The sequence below is a fragment of the Danio aesculapii genome, chromosome 10 (genome assembly GCF_903798145.1).
Source record: "Danio aesculapii chromosome 10, fDanAes4.1, whole genome shotgun sequence".
NCBI lineage: Eukaryota > Metazoa > Chordata > Actinopteri > Cypriniformes > Danionidae > Danio > Danio aesculapii.
The window spans coordinates 1,442,206-1,466,771 of NC_079444.1; the positions used below are offsets into that span (position 1 = coordinate 1,442,206).

General features: G+C 37.3%; 1 protein-coding gene across 1 annotated transcript in view; it reads right to left on the minus strand.

Annotated features, from left to right (window-relative positions):
• Positions 1–24,566, minus strand: part of cntnap3 (contactin associated protein family member 3) — a 251,788-nt gene that overhangs the window by 135,356 nt on the left and 91,866 nt on the right. Inside the window, exons 6-10 of the mRNA XM_056466569.1 lie at positions 20,948–21,123; positions 18,962–19,099; positions 15,815–16,076; positions 13,033–13,176; positions 9,942–10,107 (exon numbers count right to left, since the gene is read on the minus strand). Of these exons, the coding sequence (XP_056322544.1) occupies positions 9,942–10,107; positions 13,033–13,176; positions 15,815–16,076; positions 18,962–19,099; positions 20,948–21,123 (886 nt within the window). The remainder of the gene's footprint in view (positions 1–9,941; positions 10,108–13,032; positions 13,177–15,814; positions 16,077–18,961; positions 19,100–20,947; positions 21,124–24,566) is intronic.

A 24,566-nucleotide genomic window follows, 5' to 3' on the forward strand; every position in this document is an offset into this window, starting at 1 on the left:
GATATATAGATAGATAGATAGATAGATAGATAGATAGATAGATAGATAGATAGATAGATAGATAGATAGATAGATAGATAGATAGATAGATAGATAGATAGATCTAAGCAACAAACCAAAACATTCTAGCAACATCCCCTAACAACAAAATACCTGAGCAACAACTCCAACCACAAGTTAAAACACCCTAACAATACAATTAAATCACTTTAAAATCAAATCAAAACACTCTAGCAACAATCCTGAGTAACAGGCCAAAACACTCTAGCAACAACACCAAAAAACCCTAGCAACGACACCCTTTACAAAAAAGATAATACACTCTAGCAACAACACTAGCCACAGGTCAAAACATCCTAAAAGTAAGCTACATCTCACTAACAGCAACTCAAAACAACCAAACAACCCTGAGCAACAACCATAAACAACCTAGCAACAACCCCCTAACAACAAAACACTTCAGAAACAACTCAGTATTCAGTCAAAACACCCAAAAAAAATCAAGCTAAATCTCCATAACAGCAAATCAAAACACCCTACCAACAAGAGCACCCTTGCAACAACCCCGTAACCACAAAACACATTAGCAACAACACTTGCCACAAGTCAAAACACCAAACCGAATCAATACAATAATCAAAACACCAAACACCAAAATCAAATCAATAAAACAATGAGATACATCTCTCTAACAGCTAACCAACACCCTAGCAACAACCCTAAGCAACAAGACAAAGCACCGTAGCAACAGCCCTCTAACAAAAAACACCCTAGCAACTAGCCACAAGTCAAAGCAACCCTAACAATAAGTTAAATCTCACTTTCAGCAAATCAAAACACCCTAACAACAACCCAGAGCAACTAGCCAAAACACCCTAGTAACAACCCTCTAACAACAAAAAAAGTTAGCAACAACAAACCCTAACAATAAACGTTTGATTTCCCTATCAGCAAGTCAAAACACCCTAGCAACAACCATGAGGAACAAAACAAGCAACAGCAATAACCACAGTCACAACCACCAAACAATAAGATAAATCTCCTAAACCGCAAATCAAAACACCCTAGCAACAACCCTAAACAACAAGGCAAAACACTCTAGCAACAACACCCTAAAAACAACAACAAAAAACTTAGCAACAACACTAGCCACAAGACAACACACCCTAACAATAAACGTTTGATTTCCCTATCAGCAAATCAAAACACCCTAGCAACAATCATGAGGAACAAAACAAGCAACAACAATAACCACAGTCACAACTACCAAACAATAAGATAAATCTCCCAAACAGCAAATCAAAACACCCAAGCAACAACCATAAACAACAAGCCAAAACACTCTAGCAACAACACCCTAAAAACAACAACAACAAAAAACTTAGCAACAACACCCTAAAAACAACAACAACAAAAAAAACTTAGCAACAACACCCTATAAACAACAACAAAAAAACTTAGCAACAACACTAGCCACAAGACGACACACCCTAACAATAAACGTTTGATTTCCCTATCAGCAAATCAAAACACCCTAGCAACAGTCATATCGAACAAGCCAAAACACCCTAACAACAACTCCCTTATAACAACACACACCAGCAACAACACTAGCCACGAGTCAAAACACCCCAACGATAAGCTAAATCTTAACAGCAAATCAAATGGCTGAATGGATTCAAAAATCCAACAGTAAAACTCTAGGGGAGATTTAAAAAATACTCTGTAACAGCAGTCCTTTTCTGATCACATCCTACTAAAAAACTGCTTGAACCAGCCTAGGCTGGTTAAATGGTTTAGCTGGCTGACCAGCCTGGTTTTAGCTGGTCAGGCTGGGAGATGACCAGCCAAAACCAGCTATGTCCAGCTTAAACCAGGCTGGTCAAAATGTTTTTAGATGGATTTAGCTGGTCATTTTCCAGCCTGTACAGTAGCAGACTTTGAAATGAGGTGCAGATTCAGAGTACTACATGAGGTAGTTATTAATTAGAAAATAATATAAATATTACAAGTGTAAACATTAGGTGAGCAGGTTACATTGTAACTCCGTGTTCCAACAACACGCTACGTGAGGAGATTTGCAGTGATAAGCAACTGGACTGTTTGCACCAGACGAAACACGACAGAAACTTAAATGCAGCCTTTCAGAAGCACAGAATAGTGCACTCACTGCACTCCAACGAATTGGTAAGCTTTATAATCAAATTAATACACATTAAACCTCCTAAAGATCATTAAATGTAGATGCTGAATCACTGATATGTGTTGGCTTGCACAGTTCTGAAGTTCAATTTCAAACAGTTTATTTTATTTTCCAGAGAACTATCTGCTGCTGCTGCTTTCAGTGGTATGGCTATAAATGTCATGTGAAATGCCATTCAAACTCAAATTGTTAGCATTTAACACTGAATAAAGCACATGAGGTGTACCTGAGGAGATCATTGTCATCTTATCCTGTTGTTCAGGATAACACAAGCTGTTTCTAAGATAGAAAGTTCAGGTCTTGGTTAGGACAAAAACTCCTTATAGATATTCCCTCTATATCATGTCGTTGCTTTAGAACACAGTTTGAATCAGCCTTAAATCAGCCTTTAGTCTTGATAGTCAGGCACACTCCTGTTCATGTCATCAATCTGGCAACCTGCGCTTGCATATTTTTTTAACCCTCTGTGCAATACCTAGTTCAACCACTGGGTGTCAAACTTACATACTGCACCCTTTACATTTGCTACTTGAAAACTTGGAAAAGAAAGAAAGAGGAGTTGATTCAACAAAGTCCATCTCCACATTTTTCCCATATGAAATTAATGGAGAATATAACACTTTATTACGCTTTATCTTGGTGTGACTCTGGAGTCAGATCTGAGTTTCAATAGTCATGTCAAAGCAGTCAGTAAATCAGCATACTATCATCTCAAAAACACTGCAGGAATCAGATGCTTTGTTTCCAGTGAAGACTTAGAGAAACTTGTTCATGCTTTTATCAGCAGCAGGGTGGATTACTGTAACGGCCTCCTCACTGGCCTTCCCAAAAAAGACAGTCAGACAGTTGTAGCTCATCCAGAACGCTGCTGCCAGGAGTCTGACCAGAACCAGGAAATCAGAGCACATCACACCTGTCCTCAGGACTTTACACTGCCTCCCAATTACATTCAGAATAGATTTTAAAGTATTACTATTGTCTATAATTCACTAAATGGTCTAGGAGCTCAATACATTAGAGATACTGTATGCTTACTGAACACAAACCTAACAGATCACTCAGACCTTTAGGATCAAATAAACTAGAACTTCCAAGAGTTCAGTCAAAGCAGGGTGAATCGGCTTTCAGCTACTAACAGCGCCCCCTACGGCTGGAATCAGCTTCCAGAAATGATCAGATGTGCTCCAACATTAACCAACTCCAACTGACCCAGCCGGGACTCGAACCAGTGACCTTCTTGCTGTGAGACAACAGAGCTAACCATTGAGTCACTTTGCTGCCAAAAGGTGTATTACTGTATTACAATCATGTTCGGAAAAGCTTTTTAGCTTTTACCACAACCTTATTAATTACTAATAACTGTTAAAAGCTGTTGATTACTAGTTAATTAAAGTCATTATATATAAACATAGTTATCCTGCAGTTATATAGTATATAGGTGATGTCTATGTGTACATGGTCAACTTTTATCATCTCTGCTTGCGTCATATGATCTTGGATTTGGCGTTAATAAAGCCGCTCTGCCTCCGTCTAGTCCACGCTTGCACTCATTTTTGCAGAGGGCCCTGGGGTTCACAAGGGCCACATGTAAAGCCAATGAGAGCCTGCTGCCATCCCATATTTCTTAGTTATGGGCAGCAATGTTATTTGAGCACAACCTACAGTCCTTTTCCAGAGGTAATAACCCTCGGTGTTTTAGCTCTCGCCTCATGCCTGCAGACTCGATAACAGTGTGTGCGCTAATGAGAGCCGAGAGTGGCCAGGCTCAATACAAGCCATTGTGTGTGTTTTCAGAGGCAGTGAAGGGTGTGAAACTGACGCTAGCGCTTGACATGCTAAACTGCATTCACAAAAGTGTCTTTTCACAGCTCTTAATGCTGCTTCAGGAAACAAGTAGCATCTCAGGCTGACAATAAAAGACTTACGGTTCAGGAAACCTAACGGGAAACAATCGCTATTTTTAAAGGTCTCGTGAAGTGTTTTGAAATATGAATGTTTTATTTGATGTTTGGCGTAATCTTAACTGAAACTTGAAGGGAGGGCAGGGCATATAGTAGCTCCTCCCCCTTTATAAAAATCAGCCAATAGGGTTTTGTTTTATCACAGCGCTGCCTGTGAGAAAGGTTGAGCTCAAGTGCATCAAATAAAAAGCAAATGAGAAGAAGGGGGCGGGGCATGTCAGACACTAGTGAGCATCTGATTGGTCAGTAGATTCGATGACTAATTTTTTTGCTCTGTAATATTTGTGTAATACAGTGCGATGACGCTTGATTTGTTTACTTGTTTATTAATTTATTTGGAGATTTGAATATAAATACAAAGACGTGTGGATCCACATGCAGTTTATTAAAGGAAATGTTGTGCAGGCAATGGTCAAAAACAGGAGGATAAAGGTAATCCAATAAACATAGTCAAAAAATACAGGTGAAAGGTCAGGCTAGGTGGCAAAGAATCAAAACAGTAACAAGGCAAGAATCAAAATACGGGAAAACAAACAAGGAAAATTGCTTCGTAATGTTCATGGAAGAAAAAAAGACTCAGCAATGTGAATGTGAAAGTGAGGTGTATATCCACAGGTGTGTCTGTGTGTAAATGTCTAGATTATTATCAGCTGTTGCAGGAGTTGATGGGTCTTCCTCAAGGTAAGTTAAGTTAACTGAAACTGTATAATTACTTGTGTAATACCATCCACATTTCCCGTCTGATAATGTAACGACTGCTACTCTGTGTATATTTTATTATATTTTATTTATGATCACTGACATTTTATTATATTTTATTATCATTGACTTAAGTTTTTTAATTAAACATGTTTTTTTATTTAAAATATTTTATTTTTTAATTACTACGTTCTTAATTTGTCTTTAAAACTAAACATTTTTGATTGAATAATAAAGAAACAAATCTAACTCCATAGCTATCCGGTTAACCCCATAGCCAGCGCCCCGACGAGCACGCTCTGAGGCGCTGTTTTTCCACATGTCAATGATTATGAATAGATTACACCAAAAAGAACATGAGTAATCTTGAAATAACTGTACATTAGTTTAAAGCTACAACCCTTAAGCACCAATTGCAGCTAGTTATTTTTCAATGGGAGGCTTATATAGAATTTATTTGCTAAATAGGGTATATGCAGAGCTAGTGTTGTTCCAATACTGATAAACTTCCGGTGACCTGTTAATGTGAGGTTTTTTACATTTTATATGATTTTACAGCATCAATGTTGTAATGTAATTAAAATACATTCAAGTTAACAGACTTTGGCATTCATTCTGTGGCTCAAGCGTAAAACGAGACAAAAATCCGTTCACTCGCACGTGCCCGTCAGAATCGGCAGGCTAGCACAGAAGCTCCATTGAATATACTGGTAAAATAAATGCTCATATTATAAAGACATGGCGGGAAAAATGTAATTTAATGCAGTGCTTCTTGTACAATCTGAGACCCACTTTATATCAGATATCACTCAGCCAGTGGAGATCGCTGACTTTTAAAGAAAACAGACCTTAAATGCGCCGATTTTGCAATTGCAAACAGTTCACCGGAAGCGCTTAACCCAGGTTACTGGCAAATTAAAAGTCCCATTCGCATGCTTCAGCATATACCCTATTTGTGTAAATTTTGCAGAAAACTCTTATTAGATATGGAGTAAATATCATCATAATAACAACACACACACACGCATTCATTGCTGTACATCACAGATTATTTTGAAAGGTAAGAGTACACAGAAAAACATCAAATCAAGCACATTTAGTCCACCGACACATTAGTGTTGAATTATGGATGGTTATTCATTTGTTTATGTCACCGTTTCTGGGGTGGGGTTGGGTGCCAAGCCTCCTTTTTAAAATTGTACAATTTCGTATGACTTAACTTACGAATTAGCTACTAAACTGACAAAACGTCAAAAATACGTAAGTTTTCTCATGAGATCAGGCTGGATTTTCCAGAACTCTTTCCACCGCTGAATATAAGTCATTTATTTTGGTGCATAAGAACAGAATTTTTATTCTTTAAACATCTTTAGAAATAGAAAGATAATACATTTCAAGAGTTCCCACTTGGCTTGGTGTATAAAGCAGGTTTGGCATGCTGTCCCAGGAGAGAACCCTGAGCTCGGAGATATTTGAGCCCAGGGTACCCGCCCGGTCAATAAGCATATCAGGAGATCCGAGATCAGGTAGGTCTCGAGAGCTCCCCCTTTAGAAAAGGGAGGAAAAGGAGGAGATGGGGTGGAAGGGGGGATTCTTCCAAACGAAGATAGAGCAGTAGGGAGAAAATGATCCATTTATAGTAAACTAGGATCACTCTGATTGGATTATTACTGATTACAGATGAGCAGCCAGACGTGCTCAATCATATCACGTGCTCCTCTCCAAATGAGTTTATGAAACTTCACTTAAATTCATGTGAAATATTTCAATAAAATATTATTTATTTTTGGTTTGTCTTAAATATATATCTTTTCTTGTTGAATATATGTTTTACTTAGGCAACCCTAAGAAACTGTATCGTGCTGCAGAAATAATTCATTATATATTAAGATTGCAACCTTTATTTAAAAGTTAATTATTAATATTAAAGTTAACATTTTTACATACAACTTTATATTACATGTTCTTTTAAATCAGTATAAAATAAACTTAAAAATTAATATTGTCTAAAAACAGAAACACAACAACAACAACAACAACAACAAACAAAAAAACGACAAGACTCTCCATAAACCCCCACACAACAGAGCAATCTTTCATATCACAAGCGGTGCAGGAAGAGTCTGTTCAAATCACTAACTCTACATCACAGTAGCCTGCAAACATCACTGAAAACACGGTAAAGTCTTTAAACAAACAAATAAACACAGATCCCAGAAGCGTTGAGGGTGCTGAACGAGTATGACAGACGAAAGCGAGACCTTTCAGAATGTAAACGAGAACCCGGAGGCAACGCGACTTTCACACACATCGGCATCAAGTGTCAGCATGAAACCAAACTCACTGGAGACGCAAGGCTGTGTGTCACGAGTTCCCGTCACAGCAGTGCATTTAGCATCCATCAAAAACAGAAGAAAGCAGAGCTGGGGAGAAGCTAAGTGGCTCAATATAATAGCTTAGCCACACTTGTTTCAGTAGATTGACAGAAGCTCAGTTGCTTATGATTAATGCTGTCAAATGATTATTCCTGATTAATTGCATCCAAAATACTAACCAAATATATGTCTACATACTGTGTATATTTTTGTGTATAGAAATATATGCATATGGAAATATATGCACAACACTTTTGCTTATATATTTATATAATACAATTTACATTATTATATATTCATTTATTCATTAATTTTCCTTTGGCTTAGTCTCTATTTTAGAGGTTGCCACAGCGGAATGAACCGCTAACTATTCCAGTTTCTATATATATTTTTTTTAACGAAGCAGTTGCCCTTCCAGCCACAACCCAGCACTGGGAAACACCTGTACACTCCCGAATTCACACACACACACTCATACACTATGGTCAATTAAGTTAATCCAATTCACCTATAGTGCATGTGTTTGGACTGTAGGGGAAACCGGAGCACCTGAAGGAAACCCACACCAACATAGGGGGAACGTCCATACTCCACACAGAAATGCCAACTGGCCCAGCCGGGACTCGAACCAGCGACCTTCTTGCTGTGAGGTGACAGTGCTAACCACTACACTCTCTGAGTCTGCACTTCTGAATTGATTTGTTTGATTTCTCAGAATTGGACTGTTGTATTTATGTCCAGTACTGTATTTAAGGAAAGTCTATTGTAAGTACCTAAAGTCTAATAATGCTACAGCTTGACGTTGTGTGGACGTTACCACTATGACGTCTATCAGATGTTGGATTTTGGTTGCCATATCTGATGAAAAAACGTCAGTAATTGACCTCAATATGACACTGGTTTAAGATGTTGGCTTGACGTTGGGTTTTGGTTACATTCTAAGACAACCTAAAATTAACCAAATATTAACGTCATTTCATGTTGTTATTGGATGTCAAAATAACGTTGCCCTTAGATGCTGGCTAGACATTGGATTTTGGTTACCTGACGTCACGACCTAAATCTAACCTAATGTTAACGTAACAATGTACCCCAACGTCGTGGGATGTTGCATTTTGTTTGAAAATGAAAATCGGCTTGACGTCAAAACCCAACGTCAAGCCAACGTCAATGTCCAATGTCCAACCTAAAATTAACCAAATATCAACATCTAATGATGGTTCAGCTCAACATTGTGTGGATGTTACCATTATGACGTCTATTAGACGTTGGATTTTGGTTACCTGACGTCACAACCTAAATATAGCCTAATATTAACGTAACGTTGTACCCCAACGTCGTAGGATGTTGCATTTTGTTTGAAAATGAAAATCGGGTTGACGTCAAAACCCAACGTCAAGCCAACGTCAATGTCCAATGTCCAACCTAAAATTAACCAAATATCAACTTCTAATGATGGTTCAGCTCAACATTGTGTGGATGTTACCATTATGACGTCTATTAGACGTTGAATTTTGGTTACCTAACGTCACGACCTACATCTAACCTAATGTTAACGTAACGTTGTACTCCAACGTCGTGGGATGTTGCATTTTGTTTGAAAATGAAAATCGGGTTGACGTCAAAACTCAACGTCAAGCCAACGTCAATGTCCAATGTCCAACCTAAAATTAACCAAATATCAACATCTAATGATGGTTCAGCTCAACATTGTGTGGATGTTACCATTATGACGTCTATTAGACGTTGGATTTTGGTTACCTGACGTCACGACCTAAATCGAACCTAATGTTAACGTAACGTTGTACCCCAACGTCGTGGGATGTTGCATTTTGTTTGAAAGTGAAAATCGGGTTGACGTCAAAACCCAACGTCAAGCCAACGTCAATGTCCAAAGTCCAACCTAAAATTAACCAAATATCAACATCTAATGATGGTTCAGCTCAACATTGTGTGGATGTTACTATTATGACGTCTATTAGACATTGGATTTTGGTTGCTATGCCTGACAAATAAATGTCAGTATTTGACGTCAATATCATGTTGTCCTTAGACTCTGACTAGACATAGAATTTTGGTCACCTGACGTCCCGACCTAAATCTAACCTAATGTCAACGTCTTATGACGTTGTGTGCCTGCTGGGTCACTACTATTTATTCAAACAGCATGTGAACCGCAATTTTAATCCAGTTTTGTCTAACAATATATCTCATCTTTGGCAAATTAGCATAATGCATGCGGTATTCACAACGCATACTAGCAATACAGATATATCAGCCTGGCCAATATTTGTACATTCTAAGAGTTGTTGGCACTGGTTGAATAACTCTTGGCAAAACTAAAAAATTACATCCTCTTACAGCATCAATGGACAATAAATAGCATAAAATAAGCAGTTTCATTTACTCTGTCATTGAAAAGCTCATTTTGCTCAAGCACAATTGCAATTTGTACCACAGTTTTGACACTAAACTGTCAACAAAAGCTGAATTTCGAGCAAAACAGAGAGCGATGAATATTTAAATGAAGTTAGTTTCTCCCTGAAGGTTTATCATCTGCATCTTTTACCAAATCAGTATTCATCACCGTTTCTCCAGCTAATTAATCTCTGCATTTACATAATCAAGTCGAACGCATCTATTTGGTGAGGAGGAATATGGGGAAGCTCACGTGAAAACATAAATGACAGAAAGAGTGCTTACCTGTCGACTATCCCACACACGTCCATCTGCAGATCGCTGAAATTCCCTAACAACATCTGCTGCACTTTGATAAGATCCACTAAAGCGCCGTCCGTCTGGATGAGCCGCATGCATCCCTGGAAAACACTGAAGGGGTTTCTGCAGCCGCTGCCGTCTCCTGGACATCCTGAGGACAGACAAGCTCAGTGGTCAAGACACAGATTTTGCTGAATACAGTGTAATCTTAGAATCATATAGTTTTTAGTCAATATTTTGAGCTAGTTTTATTTGCATAATTCAATTTTTATTCATAATAAGTTATAAAATATCATAATTAATATAAAAAATATAATATTTTAAATAATTTATACATTTCAGCAATTTTTATTTACATTTCAGCAATTCTGTTTTGTGATTTTGTAATTGTGATTTGAATATGTCTGGATAATAGTTGTAATGACAGAGTCTGGCAATGGACATCGGATCAACGTGTATTTATTAATAATGAACAGTCAAGCAGGCAATGGTCGACGGGTACAAACAAGGGCATATAAATAATCCAAAGTTTGCATGTATTCCCCGTGTTGGCGTGGATTTCCTCCGGGTGCTCCGGTTTACCCCACAGTCCAAACAAATATAGGGTAAACAAAATTAGTCGTAGTGTATAAGTCCATGTATAAATATGAAAGTGTATGGATGTTTCCCAGTACTGGGTTGCAGCGGCTGCATAAAACATATGTCGGAATAGTTGGCGGTTCATTCCGCTGTGGTGACCTCTGATAAATAAGGGACTATAAGCCGAAGGAAATGAATGAATGAATGAAAATAGCAAGGATTTTTTTCACAGTATTTTCTATAATATTTTTTCTTCTGGAGAATTTGATCTCATTTGTTTTCATTCAGCTAGCTTTTTTTCTTAAACATTTAAAGATCAATATTATTAGCCCTATTATTAATTCAATTCAATTCAATTCAATTCAATTCACCTTTATTTGTATAGCGCTTATACAATGTAGATTGTGTCAAAGCAGCTTCACATAAAAGGTCACAGTAAATAGGAACAGTGTAGTTCAGTTTGTAGTGTTTAAGTTCAGTTCAGTTTAGCTCAGTTCAGTGTGGTTTAATAATCACTACTGAGAGTCCAAATACTGAAGAGCAAATCCAACGATGCGCGGCTCTACAGATCCTGAACCATGCAAGCCAGTGGCGACAGCGGAGAGGGAAAAAAAACTTCACTAAAGGCGGAAGTGAAGAAAAAAAACCTTGAGAGAAACCAGGCTCAGTTGGGCACGACCATTTTAATTTCTCCGCTGGCCAAACGTCTTGTGCAGAGCTGCAGTCTCAGTGGCGGAGGCTGGAAGCTGGCCTCAGCGAAGACTCGTCTGTCTCTGGAGCGTCATAGGAAACAGTCTCATGTTCTCCACTCTTCCATGACCATCGCAGTAGTTGTTCAGGATTCGGCCAGGTCCAGGATATGGAAACCTTGGGATCATCTCGTCGTTGGTCTTGGATCGAATCAGTGACTCTGCATAGTCTGAGGGCCTCGGGAAGAGTATCCCCAGGTGGAAATGGAGAATAAAGAAAATAATTAGCGTAGCTGATGTTCACAGTGTATATCAGCAAGATGCATAACCTGTGTGGAAGCCCCCTAAGTGGTGCACTAAGTGTATGCTTTACTGAACAGGTAGGTCTTTAATCTAGTTTTGAATTGGGAGAGTGTGTCTGAGCCTCGGACGTTATCAGGAAGGCTATTCCAGAGTTTAGGAGCTATAAATGAGAAGGCTCGACCTCCTTTACTCGACTTTGCTATTCGAGGTACTACCAGAAGTCCTGAGTTTTGAGATCTTAAAGAGCGAGTTGGATTGTAGCGAGACAGAAGATTGGTTAGATAAGCAGGAGCTAGATTATTTAGAGCTTTATATGTAAGAAGCAATATTTTAAATTCAATACGAAACTTAACAGGCAGCCAGTGTAAGGAGGATAAAATTGGGGTGATGTGATCAAATTTTCTAGACCTGGTTAGAACTCTGGCAGCTGCATTTTGTACTAATTGAAGTTTGTTAATAGAGGATGCTGGGCAGCCAGCAAACAGAGCATTACAGTAGTCCAGCCTAGAAGTCATAAAAGCATGGACTAGCTTTTCTGCATCTGAGATGGATAGCATACTTCGTAACTTAGCAATATTAGCAATATTTTTTGCATGTTTGTCATACTTCAATGTTTCAGATCATTAAACAGAGTCTGGTACAGCACTGTGAAGGACATTTGGCCAACTCATCTATCATTATAATTCAGCAACATTGAGGAGTTTTCAAGCATTTGCCACCTTTTAAAGGTCATGCCACAGAATCTCAATTGGATTGAGTTCAGGACTTTGACTAGGCCACTCAAACAAAATTAGTCGTAGTGTATAAGTCCATGTATAAATATGAAAGTGTATGGATGTTTCCCAGTACTGGGTTGCAGCGGCTGAATAAAACATATGTCGGAATAGTTGGCGGTTCATTCCGCTGTGGTGACCTCTGATAAATAAGGGACTATAAGCCGAAGGAAATGAATGAATGAAAATAGCAAGGATTTTTTCACAGTATTTTCTATAATATTTTTTCATCTGGAGAATTTGATCTCATTTGTTTTATTTCAGCTAGCTTTTTTTCTTAAACATTTAAAGATCAATATTATTAGCCCCCTTAAGCAATACTTTTTTTTCAATTGTCTACAGAACAAACCCCTGTCATACAATGACTTGCCTAATTACCCTAACTTGCCTAATAATTCTGACTTGAACTGTATTTGCTGTTTATAATATGTTCATGTATGTGCCGTTTATATTGTATTATGCATGTGCTGTGTACTTTCAGCCAAAATCAGCTTAAAGGAAAGAGTGTGTTGTTCATGCAGAGACACGCTTCATTCTCTCCGCTTTCTGGTGAGCTGAAGGCAATTAAAGCGTCATCCTGCACTCGGACACAAACTGCTGGAAAGGTAAACCAATGTGCTTTTCTCAGCGGAAGGGGGTTTTGTTGACAGACAAGGCGGATTGATTAAGCTGAAGGATGGGGCTAGTGTAGAGGGAAATGACTCTGGGACGGACGCTAAAGGTGCTTCTTACCGCCTAAGAATAGCATGCTGTCAGGAGCCGCAGGGACAGAAGTGGCCACTGCAGAGCTGTCCGTTTGGTCCACTGTGACTGCGAGACGCCCCCGACGGATGGCCAGCTCCAGCCGGTGCCACTGACCATCATTTAAATTAACACCTGTGGAGAGAAAGAACACACTCTGTGGATCTGGCAGAAATAACACACACTCTCTGCTGCATTGGGGGGGGGGGGGGGGGGGGGCTGCTTTTACATAAACCGCAACGATAAGAACAGAGTTCATCCATGTACACTACATAAATGTGATTGTGTCATGCAGAAGTGTATCAGTCTATAGGCATGAGTGAGTACTTGACAATCAAAACAACAATGGTGGACTACAGTACTAGCCTGGTATACATCATGTAGCAATATTAGTATGGAAATGTTCTGTACACATAGCCAGTTTTATTTTATATGAGTTTTATTTTCACCTAGAAACAATTATTAGCACTTAGCACTGTTTTTATCACACTATTTGGACTCAATTAAATAAACTTAATATTGATTGTATAGTATTTCATATAATATAGTGTCTTGTGTAGTGGATGGTGAAGCTATTATATGCAGTGTGAAAAAGTGTTTGCTACTTACAGATTTTTTGCATGTTTGTCATACTTCAATGTTTCAGATCATTAAACAGAGTCTGGTACAGCACTGTGAAGGACATTTGGCCAACTCATCTATCATTATAATTCAGCAACATTGAGGAGTTTCAAGCATTTGACACCTTTTAAAGGTCGTGCCACAGAATCTCAATTGGATTGAGGTCAGGACTTTGACTAGGCCACTCAAACATCTTCATTTCTTTTCTTTAGCTGGTGTGCTTTGGATCATTTTCTTGTTCTAGAACTCAAGTTTACCTCAGCTTGAGGTCACTAATGGGCCATTTCCACTGAGTGGTACGGTACGATTCGCTACGCTTTTATGGCGGTTTCCACTGTCAAAAGGTACCAAAAAGCAAACCGTACCACTGTAAAAGTACTGTTCTGTATTGTAAAAGTACTGTATCACTTTTTGGGTACCCTTTGCAAAGGGTACCTAGCACAACAAAAGGATACCAAAAGGCGGAGCTAGATGCGCAGCTGAACGCTATTGGTTTACAGAGAAGAATCACTAGCGTACACAAGCCAAGAGAATGAAAACAAAGGAACTGCCATTTTTAAACACACAGCCGAGACATTACATTGTAATGATATATACATATAATAGCCAGTTTTATTTTATATGACTTTTATTTTCACCTAGAAACAATTATTAGCACTTAGCACTGTTTTTATCACACTCTTTGACTATTTGACAGACTGCTAGATATAAATTAGATACCTTCTCGTTTGTTTTGAAATTTCTTTGGATTTCTGCATGAGGTCTAGTTTTTGAGGATCTTTTGGTCTACTGCACTTTGTCAGGCAGGTCCTATTTACGAGACTTTTTGATTGCAAACAGGTGTAGCAGTAATCATGTCTGGGTGTGGCTAAAGAAATTGAGCTCAGGTGTGATAACCCAGGTTATGTTTTAACAGGGGGGGCAAAGACTTTTTACAAACAGGGTTATGTAGTTTTGTATTTTGATTTCCCTTAATAATAAAAAACTTCATTTAAAACCGGCATGATCTTTTGACTTGTGTTATCTTTGACTAAGATTTGAATTAGTTTGATGATCTGAATCGTTAAAGTGTGACAAACATGCAACCCCCCCACCCCCCCCACCCCAATAAAAAAAGAAAAGGGGCAAACGATGATGATTATTATTTAATAATAAATCATAAACTACAAAAAATGACTAAACTAACAATACAGCAATAAAAAATTTAATTAAAGAGCAGAAAATGTAAATAAATTAAAAAATAATAATAATTTAAACAGATAAAAACTACAATTGATTCTAAAATATATGTTTACTGTGTCTCACATCATTTTATTTCACACATTTTTGGACTGCTATGAGATTTGAGATATTTTGAAAGTCCAAAATAGACATCTTTCTTCCCACACTGTTTCCTTTCTACCGAACGCTACCGAAATGCTTATATCTGAATACTGCTTTCCACTCGTCGATAAAATTAATGATGTTGGCCATAAAGCTAAGAAAAGTTTGTTTGTGATGTAAATGTTAAGCTTTTATTCATGCTGCGTTTGTCTGATTTCCTCAAATAGACATGTTTATAACAGCAGATGCTGCCAGTCTCGGAGCAGCAGGTGCCATTGATGTTGACTTTGTGTTACCCTTGAACAAACAGGAGACGTGAATCTTGTCAAAATAAACAAATTATGTACAGTTGAAGTCAGAAATATCCACCCCCCTGTGAACAATTTTTTCAAATATTTCCCAAATGATGTTGAACAGATTCAGGAAATTTTCACAGTATTTCCTATAATATTTTTTCTTCTGGAGAAAGTCTTATTTGTTTTATTTCGGCTAGAATAAAAGCAGTATTTAATTTTTAAAACCATTTTAAGGTCAATATTATTAGCCCCCTTGAGGAACATTTGTTGTCATTTGTCTACAGAACAAACCCTCATTATACAATGACTTGCCTTATTACCCTACCTTGCCTAATTAAACTAATTAATCTAGTAAATCCTTTAAATCCTTCAGTTATTAAAACTATTACGTTTATAAATGTGTTGAAGAAAATCTTCTCTCCGTTAAACAGAAATTGGGGGAAAAATATGCAAGGGGTTTAATATTTCCGGAGGGCTAATAATTCTGACTTCAACTGCATAACTGTGTACATTAATGTTTTGCATCCTATAACCTGCTATGACGTCGCTCAGGATCCGACCACTCTTTTGGATCTGCAGTCGCGCTTTGGCTTCGCTCAGATAAAGCCACAGTGTTCCTGCGTTCTGCTGGAGGTCAAATGTCATCAGCAGACCCGCTTTATTCCACGTTCTGAATTCCAGACTGACCGACACACTTTCTCCATTGGAGACCCACGGCACGGCCAGGAAACTTCTGGAACCGGCAAACGTCACCGGGACTTCTGTAGACTCTGAACAGGCAAAGCTGACGTTTCCCTACAAAAAAAAAGCATAATGGAAGAGCGAAATACTGCTGTAATACCACGAAACGTGAACACAAAATCGAATATTTATTTTAGAGAGTTCTTTGTTACACACATCAAACTACAGTTCAAACTTCTTATTTAAAATGAGCTAAATCAACACAATTCTGGATTTTTTGGGGGGGACAATTGAATTGTTTATGTTCAACCCACTTAATTTTGTAAAAACAATTAAGTTAACTTAATCGAGTAGGGGCAACATGAAGGAATTGGACCCCAGCTTTTTTACAGTGCATGTTTGATGTAATTACTACTGTAATAACAATGAATTACACATCATTGTGCAACCGGAGAAAAAAATCTTTGCACACTGAAGTCTGAAATTCTCATATGGATTTAAAAAAATTTGAATCTGAAAAATTCATCATACACAGTTAACCTACACACTGCTAACCCAGCCTGATCTCACGAGAAAACGTAAGTATTTTACGTTTTGACAGTTTAGTGGCTAATTCGTACGAATTCGTACGAGTTCAGTCGTACGAAATTGTACGATTTTAAAAAGGAGGCGTGGCACCTAACCCCACCCCTAAACCCAACCGTCATTGGCGGATGAGCAAATCGTAATAAATTGTACGAATTAGATCGTACAAATTCGTACGAATTAGCCACTAAATCAAAAAGTTACGAATTGCCGTGAGATTAAATTGGCTAACCCAGTTAACCTTTTCAATCGCACTTTCAGCTGAATACACTGCAAAAAAAAATAAATTTGCGCCATGTGCTTTAGACATTGCGTCTAGATCGTTAAAATACAGTCCTAAAGCACACGGTGCAAAAGAATTAAGGACGTGTCCGAATCCACTTTTGCAATTTTAAGGATTGAAAAATACCATCTGCGCCCTGGTGCATGGTCTAACAGGGTTGTGCTTATTCTCTTCATGAGTTATTTTTGTTTTAAACATAACCTGCATTAAACTAATCACAGTCTCATCTCCCATTCCCTTTAAGAGTCAGTTGTACGTGGAAAAAACTGAACACTTCGCTAACGAGAAAACAGTTAATTAGAGCATCTGCAGCGCGAGAATAAAGAACGAGCTTCCTCCATTCGGTCTTTTTACTTTCTCTTTACTTTACTTTTACTCTTTACTCCTTTACTTTGGTGGAGTAAGGAAACGGTGGAAACTCACTCCACTGAACACATCCATTCGCCTATATATTTAATTTAGTTTGTTAAGTGCAAAGATTTGTTTCAAAACTATTTCTAAATTCAGGAATAAATGAACAACAATAACGAAGTGTAGTCAAACAACTGAGTTATTTCCAAACACACATCCTGTTCTTACGGTGATGCAGACGTCTTCAAAACCCCACAGGTGGACAAATCTAAACTTATTTTTATTAAAACAAATATAAATATGCATATAATAAATAGTACTGCTAATAATAATAACATTAAGCTAATGCAGATTATCACGAATAAACTGAAAAAAGCCCCCCCAAGGTGTAGAAGGCATGGAGGCAGTGGTGTTTATATAGATGTAGAAAATAATAATGTTTGTAACATTTTAATCCTTTATTTGTTTTCATCTGTAAAGATATTTGTTTACTGCTGTACATCCTGTGTGTGTTCAGTTGTGTGTAAGTGTCTGGACCTGCATAAGCACATAAATAACGCGCTCTGCGCTGGACTTTAGAGCAGCTTTTAGTTGGTCAATGGTGGGGTCTATTTTAGCTCCTAAAAAAGCAACACACAAACAATGCGCCTTAACACACCTCTTTTTCAGCCCAGCACACCCATGAGTCCACAAAGTGGCGTAAAAGGATTTGCTTTTTAAACAACATGGAAACATGAAAATTAGGGTTGCGCTGGTCTAAAAATAGCAGCAAATCACGCCAAACATGTCTTGTGCTTTATTGTGTATGATAGAGCCCTTTGAATGAGTGAAAACCTGAGCAGATATTCTTCCTCTGATTGACTGTTGTCATTTTCCACTCTCATCCTGACTCCGCCCATTATTCTGTGTATTTTTAGCTCTGAGTTCACCTTTCCAGCCAATAGCAGAACAGCTATAGGGAAGCGCGGCTAAAGATAGTATAGCCTGATTTGATTGGCCAAATTTAGCTAAATAAAACAATCATTCATTTTCGGCTCAGTCCCTTTATTAATCAGGGGTCGCCACAGTGGAATGAACCGCCAACTTATCCAGCATATGTTTTACGCAGCAAATGCTCTTCCAGCTGCAACCCATCTCTGGGAAACATCCATACACACTCACTCACACACATACACTACGGGCAATTTAGCTTACCCAATTCACCTGTACCACATGTCTTTGGACTGTGGGGGAAACCGGAGCACACCGAGGAAACCCACGCCAACAACTGACCCAGCTGGGCTCGAACCAGCGACCTTTTCGCTGTGAGGCGATTGTGCTACCCACTGCGCCACTGTAGTGGGTAGCAATATATCACGCACGCCTAGCCTAAATTACATAAATATTGCAGTATGACAAGGAACATGCTTCATAAAGCTTCATTCGTGAGAGTAAAGTACCAGAGCGATGACGTCTGCTTCGTAAATTATGCATTTGGCTTGCTGGCTATTATCCTGATACCACTGTCACGGTCATTACGACAGTCAATTAAAGGGTTGGTAATTAGTTTAACCCCCAAATTCCCATGACAATGGTTATAAAAAAAGGAAAAAGGCATGTATAATGGAGGAGAACATGGAGAGGTCATAGAAACACAAAGCTCTCATTACGCAAAAACGAGAGCCAACTGACAGTTGCTAACAAGACAAATACAGTGAGCGCATTCACACACACACACACACACACACACACACACACACACACACACACACACACACACACACACACGGTTTCTGCTTACTGTAACGGCCACTCGCTTCTCTTTGGCTCCATCAATCACACTGACGCCATTGTAAAACACGTTTTCCAAGCAGCCGTGGAAGTTTCTTCTGGAGTGAGATTTCTGGAGTCCAGACGGTGAAGAACCACCAACGCTGATCTAATGACAGAACGACAGATTCATGTCAGAAATCACAGTTTAAGGAATTAAATACAATTTTGACTGTCGATCACCATGGAAAATGATCTCAGCGTGATCGTGAGTTTGTTGAAATGCAGTGATCCGAACTGTACTAAGCTGTAGTCAAATAAAAATAAAAATGTTAGTGCATTTTTAATACTACACATCATATTGTCAGTGTTAATATAGGTACAAATTCTATTAAAAAAATAAATAAATAAAAGAACTATGATAATAATAATAATAGTAATAATAATGATACAAAAACGAACAAATAAATAAATAAAAATAATAAACAAAATAAAAAAAGAAATAAAATAAATTAAATGAAAATAAAGATTTTAAATAAAATATAAATAAATGAATAATAAAAAAATGAAATAAATAATAAAATAAAAAGAATTTAACAAATAAATATATATTTTTTAAATAAATAAAAAACTAAAAATAATAAATCAAAATAGATCAAAAATAAACATAATATATATATATATATATATATATATATATATATATATATATATATATATATATATATATATATATAAATTTAAATAATAAAAAATATATGTAATGAAACTTTCATGGGTACTTATTATTTTATACAAATAATTTTTTATTATCTATGTATTATCTATTCATATTCTGCTCCTCCAAAAGTTAACTGTTGCAATGTAGTGGTTAATTATTTTTTTAATATGAATAATTATTAATTATTCCTTTTTTCCTCCAAATTTTTTAAAATGTTATTTATCACTTTTATGAATTACATTCAATTAATATTCATATTAATAATTATACTATTAATCAATATTAAAAAAAACAATTAATCAATTAAATCTTGGAGGAGCAGAATTTTCATTATTATTTATTATTTATTATTTATTATTTATTATTTATTATTTATTATTTATTATTTATTATTTATTATTCATTATTTATTATTTTTTATTATTCATTATTATTATTATTATTATTGTTATTATTATTATTATTATTATTTGGGCAACATGGTGGCTCAGTGGCAGGGTAATAGCGGACATTTTAAAAGTGGGGGGGACGGCTGTATGAGATCATATGTTCATATAATTATTAATCACCTGTTTCTAAATAGTCTGTCTCTAAAAGTGAGGGGGACGGATCACCCTGCATCCCCCCCCCCCACCCCCACCCCACCCCCCATTTCCTATGCCTCTGCTGAGTGGGTAGTGCTGTCGCTTCACAGCAAGAATGTGTGTGTGTGAGTGTGAATGAGTGTGTATGGCAGTTTCCCAGTACAGGGTTGCCGCTGGAAGGGTATCCACTGTGTAAAACATATGCTGGATAAGTTTGCAGTTCATTCTGCTGTGGCAGCCCCTGATTAGTAAAAGGACTAAGCAGAAGGAAAATGAATGAATGAATGAATGAACGATTATTATTATTATTATTATTATTATTATTATTATTATTATTATTATTATTATTTCTTAAGTGAGTTGAGAAAGCCACTTTTATATAATGTACTGAATGAATGTCTACTGTGTATGAAATATACTATATAAATCCATTTGCTGGCTTGACTTAAAATAGAACATAATATAGCTACTTTGCCACGTAGTGTAATGTAATGAAAGACACTGAACATGATGAACATGTTGACACTGAAGTGTTGCACTGAAATGAACAGTGTTCCGTAACAAAGTGAATTACTTAGAAGTAAACTCAACTAAACTAATTACAAATGGACGTTTTCACAAGTTCATTTATGTTGTGTGTATAATTAATGCCGTCTGAGCTGCTCTGTAAGTTATCCTGGACTAATTGTGCGCGAGTTCGTTAAGGGCTCACCTCGTTAATCTCAGAGCGGCTCCAGTACTCGGGGAGCTGGAACTGCTGGGTGTTTTTGTCCACCGTGAAGTTGACCAGTCCTCGAACCCGTTCAATGCTGACGTGGTGCCAGTGCTGGTCATCCAGAAGACTCCCGACAGACCAGAGAGGGTGGAAATCAGCTGATAAAGCCCTGCCTAGAACACACACACACACACACACACATGACATGACATGACATGACATGAGTTGGTTAGGAAGCCATTAAAGTCTGGCTACTTTAAACGTTTTCTCTCCGTACACTCTTCTCTCTATATGTAGCAACATTTTTGTATGAATCAATGAATCATTTGCTGAAAGAATCAAGTGAATGACTCAAACAAATAGTTCACTCAAAAATTGCAAAATCTACTCACTTTTTCCTTCAAACCAAGTGATTCCAAATCTTTATGAGTTTATTTCTTCAGTCAAACACAAAATAAGATATTTTGAAGAAGGCTGTAGACCCAACCATTGACTTACATAGTAGGAAACACAAATACCACGGAAGTTAATAATTAGAGTTAGGCTTAGGTTTACAGCTTTCTACAAAAGTTTTGCTTCTCCATAGTAGCTTTACTATTAACTTCCATAGTAAGAAAAACAAATACTATGGAAAGTATCATATTTTGTGTTCAACAGGTGAAAGAAACTCTAATGTTTGTATGAATCACTGAATCATTTGCTGAAAGAATCATGAAGTCAATGACTCAGTGATTTAATGAAGGAATTGTTCAGCTCAACGTGTCAGATCTACTATCTTCTCCAAACCAAGTGGTTCGAAACATTTATGTGTTTATTTCTTCAGTCGAGCACAGAAGAAGATCATTTGAAGACCACTGTAGACCTAACCCTAATGCCCCATTCACACGAGGCGTCAGCTTTAACGATTCCCATTCACTTTGAATGGGTGACGTCAGGCATTGCCAAACTGCACTGTGGATCCGTCGGCGCCGCTTCAGAGGCGTTGCTTGCTGCAGAAGTTGAGAACTTGCTCAACTTTTCAAGCGCCGACAGAAGCGACAGCCAATCAGATCGCTGTATGCAAATACTCCAGCTCAGGTAGTGGCCTATTGCTGACTAATTTCACTGGCTGACGCAGCTATGACGATCGCGTCAGCCCCAACTTCAGACACGCCCTCTGTCAAGCGTTGACGCTGAAGCCCCGTTTGAATGGGGCGTAACCCTAACTGTTGACTTCCATATTAGAAAAAACAAATACCATGGAAGTCAATATTAAGGACTAGAGTTAGTACAGCTTTCTTCAAAATATTTTCTTCTCCTTATATTAACTTCCACAGAAGAAAAAACAAATACTATAGAAGTCAATGATTTCCAACGTTTGTCAAAATATCGTCTTTTGTGTTAAACAAATAGAAGAAACTCTAATGTTGGAAACAAGTAAAGGTAAACAAGTAAATCATGACAGAACTTTTCATTATTGGGTCAACTACTGAATTAATAAAGAGTCACTTGCTTTCAAAATATTATATTATTATATTTTTTAAATATGGTGCTTTGCGTACTTAAAGTAAAATATAAAAATCGCGAAGCAACATTTCAGGGACACATTCATGTACAATTCCTCAGTATTAAAGTTTCCATCAGAACAATAAACTCTTACAGATAAAGTAGGTTGTTAAAGCAATAATAAAATGGCAGCCCAAAGTCCTGACCTAAACCTGATTGAAAATCTTTAAAAATCAATGAGGCAAAAGTACTGTCTAAAAACAGTAAGTGAAGAGATTGACAAAGAGAAGAAAATTAGTGTGAGAGACTAGTGATGACTAGTTTTTTTCCTTTTTTGCTTTCTTTCTAAATGAATCAGCCTTTTTTGAACAGGTAAAGTAGATTATTGAAGCAATAATAAAATGGCAGCCCACAGTCCTGGCCTAAACCTGATTGAAATTCTCTTGAAAATATGTGATGTAAAAAAAGGACTGTCTAAAAAAATTACACAGTAAAAAACTTGCTGCAGAGCTTTTTTGAATTGAGTCAACTTAAATTGAGTCAAGTGCAGTACTTGGGTAGAAAGTTGAGTCAACTCAAAAAAAACAACAACTCTGGAGCAAGTTGCTTTACAATTTTTAGTTGAGTCAACTTTGTTTACAGTGTATCCATTTGCTTTCTTTCTAAATGAGGCAGTCTTTTTGAACAGGTAAATAAATTATTGAGATAATAATGAAACAGCAGCCCACAGTCCTAACCTAAACCTGATTGAAAATCTATTGAAAATCAATGATGCAAAAGTACTGTCTAAAAAACTACAGTCAGCGAAGAGATTGAAGAAGAGAAGATCAAAATTAGTGTGAGGGACCAGGGATGACTGTGAGAGAGTGATGACTAGTTGTTGTTTTTTTCAACTTTTATTTGAACAGGTAAAGTAGTTTGCTGAAGTAATAATGAAACAGCATGCCCACAGTCCTGACCTAAACCTGATTGAAAATCTCTTCAAAACTGGTGATGCAAAAGTACTGTCTAAAAAAAACAAAACAAAGTCAACGATTGACAAGGAGAAGATCAAAATTAGTGTGAGAGACCAGTGACGTCTGTGAGAGACTTTTTGAACAGGTAAATCTGTTTATTGAAGCAATAATGAAATGGCAGCCCACAGTCCTGATCTAAACCTGATTGAAAATCTCTTCAAAATTGGTGATGCAAAAGTACTGTCTAAAAAAACAAAACAAAGTCAATGAAGAGATTGACAAAGAGAAGATCAAAATTAGTGTGAGAGACCAGTGACGTCTGTGAAAGACCAGGGATGTTTTTATTCAACTTTTTTGACTTGTTTTCTTCCTAAATGAATCAGCCTTTTTGAACAGGTAAATCTGTTTATTGAAGCAATAATGAAATGGCAGCCCACAGTCCTGACCTAAACCTGATTGAAAATCAGACTGACCAAGAGAACATTAAAATTAGTATGAGAGACTAGTGATGTCTGTGAGAGACTAGTGACTATTTTTTCCACTTGATTTCTTTCTAAAAGAATCAACCTTTTTAAATGGATCGCTTAAATGTAGCAGTATGGATGCATTTCTCATATGTTTTCCATCATGTAATACATCTCAAGGTAAATCATAAGAGTGACAGTGACCATCAGAATACATACGCGCTCTATGCTTTCAGGCACATCTGGGCACAGTGTTGATGGCCCTGATGCAATATATCATTTAGTAGTCCACTCTTCAATCTTTCATGATCTTTGTTCCTCGTATAATGCAAGTAAAACATGAGGCTGGAAACAGGCCAGGTCAAGGCTGAAAGCGGCAAGGCTGTTCACTCATATGACAGCGATCCTCATATTTGTGTTGGAAGATGAAGGAAGATGGGAAAGAAGCACAGTTGAAGTCAGAATTATTAGCCCTACAGTGCATTGGGAATGTATTCATAGCGCTTCACTTTTTCCACATTGTTTTATGTTACAGCCTTATTGCAAAATGGATTAAATTAATTTATTTCCTCAAAATTCTACACACAATCCCCCATAATGACAATGTGATAAAGAGTTTTTGAAACTGTTGCAAATTTATTACAAATAAAAAACCTGAAAAACCTGCAGTACCTCTCAAGCTCTATCAGGTTGGATGGGAAGCAACGGTGT